Source organism: Triticum aestivum, chromosome 3B, assembly GCF_018294505.1.
Source record: "Triticum aestivum cultivar Chinese Spring chromosome 3B, IWGSC CS RefSeq v2.1, whole genome shotgun sequence".
Lineage (NCBI taxonomy): Eukaryota > Viridiplantae > Streptophyta > Magnoliopsida > Poales > Poaceae > Triticum > Triticum aestivum.
Genome location: NC_057801.1, coordinates 60,648,582 through 60,653,460, shown reverse-complemented (window position 1 = coordinate 60,653,460; position 4,879 = coordinate 60,648,582). Strand labels below are relative to the sequence as shown.

At 43.6% G+C, this 4,879-nt stretch overlaps 1 protein-coding gene across 1 annotated transcript; it reads left to right on the top strand.

Moving 5' to 3' along the window:
* Window positions 1–288: 288 nt before the first annotated feature.
* LOC123067298 (uncharacterized) lies at window positions 289–4,616 on the top strand. Its single transcript, XM_044490156.1, has 4 exons — window positions 289–639; window positions 736–793; window positions 1,001–1,074; window positions 2,613–4,616. The coding sequence occupies exons 1-4, from the start codon at window positions 289–291 to the stop codon at window positions 2,700–2,702; spliced, it is 573 nt and encodes a 190-aa protein (XP_044346091.1). The 3' UTR covers window positions 2,703–4,616.
* Window positions 4,617–4,879: the final 263 nt, after the last annotated feature.

The following is a 4,879-nucleotide window of genomic DNA, read 5'->3' as shown; positions in this document are numbered from 1 at the left end:
ATCATGAAGCCAGGGCCACGAACGCAGCTGGGTACAGAGAGCATGGGTAGAAAAGCAGTAGCGCCCCTCACCCACCGACGTCGCGTCGCACTGGGATACGCGCGCGGCGCGCGACGTCCGGCCAATCGGCCTGCGCGGAAGAAACAGCGAACGACGAACGCGCACGGGCAGCACCCACTGCACGGCGGTCCCACAAACTCGCGGACCCAGCGATCATAGACTGCAATAACAAGCACATGAGAGGTGGGGTGGCCAATGGACTGTGTCACGAAGTGGATGGCAGTGCGCATGGTGCGTATGCGGCCTTGTGCGCACCCGAGTTCAGTGCGTGCAGGCGCGCAGGTGGGCTGTACCTCCTGCCGAGCGTCGTTTGCGTTTGGATCGAGCCACTCCCTTGCGTGCTATCTGCTCCTTGTATATACAGCCCACGCTGTTGTCCTCTGTTCGTCCTTCCGCCTCGCTCCAGCCGTCGCCTCTCGTTCTCCGTTCTCTGCTCCTCGTTCCGCCTCAACTCCACCCGCCGCTGCCGTCGCTCGCCATCAATCGCCATCGCCATCGCCCTTGCTTGTTGCCTGCTTGCCGCGTCGCCGCTGTACTTCCTCATGGCTCCTCTCGCTACTGCTGTTGCGTTTGGTTAGGGTGAGCTCCTTCTTTCGTTCGGTTATTAATTTCCGCTGCTCCCGCTCTCCACTCAGCTGTTAATCTTTCTTCCTTGCGCTTTCTTTTCGTGTGTAGGGTGCCTGTGGCTGCTTTGTCGTGCATCCGTCCGGCTGTTTGTTCCTTCTTTTCCGAGGTGAGGTGCTGCCCGTTCCCCTGCTTGTAAACTGCTCGATGAAATGCGTGACTGTTGCTTCTTTCCAATATGGGATCTTTCCTGTGTTGCTTGAGTCATGAGTGCGTGTGTGCCATGGCTCTATTGTTTGCTGCTTCTAAGAGCCGATGGGATTTGCTTTGTCCTCTTTTGTGTTCTACTGATGCGTGTCCATTCTTCTTATTTCAGAAATCGCACTAATCAGTTCGTCGTCAGATTTGCCTTGCTATTTCATGTGCTCAAAGGATCATCTTTCTCTTCAGGTTCGATTTTCAGCGCTTTTCCTTGCCGCTTCCTTTTATTGTGTTTTTTCTTGTATGAGATTTGAAGCAACTTCATCCTTCTTCTTCTTCTTAGATATTCTGATGAGAATTTAATTTGAAATAAATTGAGCTGTGCTGTATGCTTTAATAGGAAATGAACTTAACTGAACTTGTTGCTGACGGTTAAAATTCAGTTATCTACAGAGAAACAACAAATACCAGTGTACTGTAGATTTTCTTGTATAATGCTCCAAGCAAGATGGTTCGGATGGTTCTTATTTCTCTTCTTAGAAATTTTGAGCAAGATTGTTATATGTCTGCCCGCATAAAGGTGTCTTGTTTTTTGAAATTTTTGACAATATGGTCATGCATTCTGAAATTTTGACAGAAAGCTCGTCTTTATGGGATTGCATTCTGATTTTTTTACATAATCAACATGTGTATAGACTGGTGTTGACTGAGCTGCATTAGAGAAAGTGAGAACTATTGCCCATTGCAAACATGGTGTTCTGTTGAGTGAAATGTAAATTTGAGGTTACCTGACTATGTTTGCCTATTGGGCATAATTTAGATGTACTTAGAAGTGCACACACTGACCTGGGTGGTCAGTTATGCAAGACATTTTATTTAGTATAATTTGAAATAGCCAAAATCATAGAGAAACTAAAATTGTTATATAGTTTTTTTCCAAACTTGTGTAGTCTGAAGGTTGTAGGACCTTCCTACATGATTAAGAATTAGCATAGCATTGTTGGTTCTTTTTGTGGATACACTGTTATGATATGAATGTATAAATAGAAGATTTTAGGTGTACTTGGAAAATTGCATAGACTGACTATGCTATATGCAAGTCAGTCTACTGTATAGCAGGCGCATTTAGTTTATTGCAAAAGCATGGAGAATTTTTAATTGTTATGCACTCCCTGCATAAACAAATATAAAAGAAGGTGGATTTCCAATCAATTCTACTGTGATGTGCCCTTTCAAACAAGAACTGAGCTTGTTTGTGCCATTTAAAATACAATTATCTGCAAAGAAACAACAAATGAGTTCCCTGTTTTAGAAGTGCTGCAGCAGATCATGAATCGATTGGCGTTCCGCATGTGCTAAATGCACATTAAGATTCACTTTCGCTTACTGTATCAGATACATGAATATCTTGGTCATCAATACATCCATTATATATTAATCTATCTTACTATCTCTTTTCTATTTTGCCTTCCTGATTGTACTGTGCTCTATCCATTTTGCCTTACATAGAGTACTAACTGATTTACATTTTGCCTTCCCGGTTGATGACGTACATACTTACCTATGCATATAATTGTCATCACTCTTTTTCATGATTCTCGATGTCGCAGTAAATAATAAAGAGCAAATAATTTGATCATAATATGTACCCTGAAAGCCACTCTTCTTCATGACTATATCATTATCATTGGATATTATATAAAGGTTAAGACTTTTGTTCTTAGATATTTTCAGCAAGAGCAAATAATCTGATAATAATATGTACCCTAAAAGCCTTGTCATCACAGGCACAACGAACTTTCGCCGACAGCGGCGGCCCCACCCGCACCACCCTGCCGCCGGCCGGCATCACCGCCCGTCCTTCGGCTCGGTCCTAACCCAAACCGGTGAACGGATCCCCACCATAACCATATCAGGTACGAATCCTATATCACTGACCTGGTAGTACGTGACTGGTAAGTGGGATTGCGGCTACGTCATCCGTGGCGTAGCCGGCCAGCGAAGTAGGGTGCGCCGCCTGATCTGAGCTTGGAATTTCACCTCCTGCTCCGCCACCGCTGTTTTCTCGCCCAAATCCACTGCCTGCCGCCGTCCGTCTCATTCAGAGCTTGGTCAACACACTGCTGACCTCTTTTTTCCACAAAAATATAACCCTCATAAAAACTGACCCACTAGGTCCTTCCAGCAGAGGCCCAAAAAACCATCCGCCTGACCCATGGCAAATGCTCAGCCCAACTCTGTTTTCACAGACCAAAGCCCAAAAATAACATCATGACTTCTGGTTGCTTACTTGTTAAGTTTCTCCTCGTATCACCTGCAAAAAAAATTTAGAAGAAGACCCTCCTTGTATGATTAGGCGCTTCTTGACTTAATTCAACGGCCTTCTTTTATACATCAGTCAAATAAACGCTAGAATACTTGAATCCCCATTCAGCATGCCACCTGAATGCGCAATCGTGTAATCTATACAATGTTAATACTAGGCATTTTTTATCCTTCCAAAACTTGTCAACAAGAGCATGCTGACACTCGACCCATGATGATCTCCAAGACGTGGCATCGATAGTTATTTTTTATACCAATGCAGTAGTACAAAGAGCATATACATTACAGAATTATGAAATGTGCTTCGCACGAAATATCTGATCATTTTACTTTGATTAGCTAAACTTAATAATTTTTCTCAATATTCACTAAGGTTCAAATGCAAAGATTATATTGTTTGCTTACAACTATGGCAAAATTCCATACTTCAATCGGTTGACTCGTATGGCTAGAGAAGCGTTTCCTCCTCCTCTGGCCGCCATACAAGACCCAGAACGTACCTCACTAGCTTGCACAGTCGAAGACACTGCAGCCCCTGTGTCAATCTAATCTAATATAATGCACTACTAAGTACTCCTAATTATGCTATATCCTGTCATGACCTATGTTCCTCTTTTGTGCACTCTTGTATCATGCTTTTCAAGAACTACTACTTATGTTAACAGCATTGTTATCAGTCAGCCGTTTCATGTCCAGATCCATAATGGGCTTTCTATCTACACTGTATATTTCTTTTCCTGCTCTTAAGTTTGTCCGATGAAGATACCATCCCAAACGCTAATTACAATAAAAAGGATAGTCCAAGGGGCGAGTACAACCAGGCAACGCCCAGCTCCCCCTCAAGAGGCGCGCCCCAACACCTAGTATACTTTGATTAGTAGTGACCTTGGAGAGCCAATGGTGCCCCTACATAGACTTTACTCAAAAGTTGCTATTTAATTTTTTTTGGTTAGAGAAAAGATCACAGTGGACACAACTGCAGAAGCAGCGATTCAATGTTTTATTCAGTTTAACCATGACTATTCTTTTCATTCAGATATGCTAACTAAATTATGGATCTTCTTCGCCTTTGAATTGGATGATTACCGTCGTTTCATCTTTTGACTTAGATATGCGCAAGGAATTGAATAATGCTGTTTTTTTTATCATAATCTGTCCACCCACAATGCATAAGAGTAGATATGAAGGACTATTTTATGCCATTTGATTGTCAAACTAAACTAGGTTTTGTTGGTTCTTGAGTGAAAAGATAGTTGATGGTGGAACAAGGTGCCCCATATTAATTAGGAAATGAGAAAGTTGCATTTTGGTGATCCTATATTTTTTTCTCCATAGCAATGCATGTTTTTTTAGAAAAGGAGGATGACCCCCGGCCTCTGCATCTGGACGATGCATACGGCCACTTTATTAATTATTCTCACAAGACCTTACAAAGTCATACAATAGTAAGACTAAAGCCGCCGTCTAAACAACAAATGTTGCTACACCTATCCAGTTGATGAAGGGGCGCAGATAGCCTGAGCCTAATACCAAACAGACATCGCAGCCAAGCCTAACATCTAAGACCTGAGACCCCAACCTAGCCACTTGCCGGGTCTGGGGCACACACTGGTCCGGCGTGCTCTCAGAGGCCGCCGCCGCCAACTGCCACCGCTCCATCTTCAGAACTGTACTGATGCATCAACCTTGCTTGGTCTAGCTATCGTCGATGCCACCACGGCGCCCAACG

Coding starts and splice junctions, on each gene's coding strand:
- LOC123067298 (XM_044490156.1), top strand. CDS start 289: ATGGTGCGTATGCGGCCTTGTGCGCACCCGAGTTCAGTGCGTGCAGGC. Junction 640..735: donor TGCTGTTGCGTTTGGTTAGG/GTGAGCTCCTTC, acceptor TTTCGTGTGTAG/GGTGCCTGTGGCTGCTTTGT. Junction 794..1,000: donor TTTGTTCCTTCTTTTCCGAG/GTGAGGTGCTGC, acceptor TTCTTATTTCAG/AAATCGCACTAATCAGTTCG.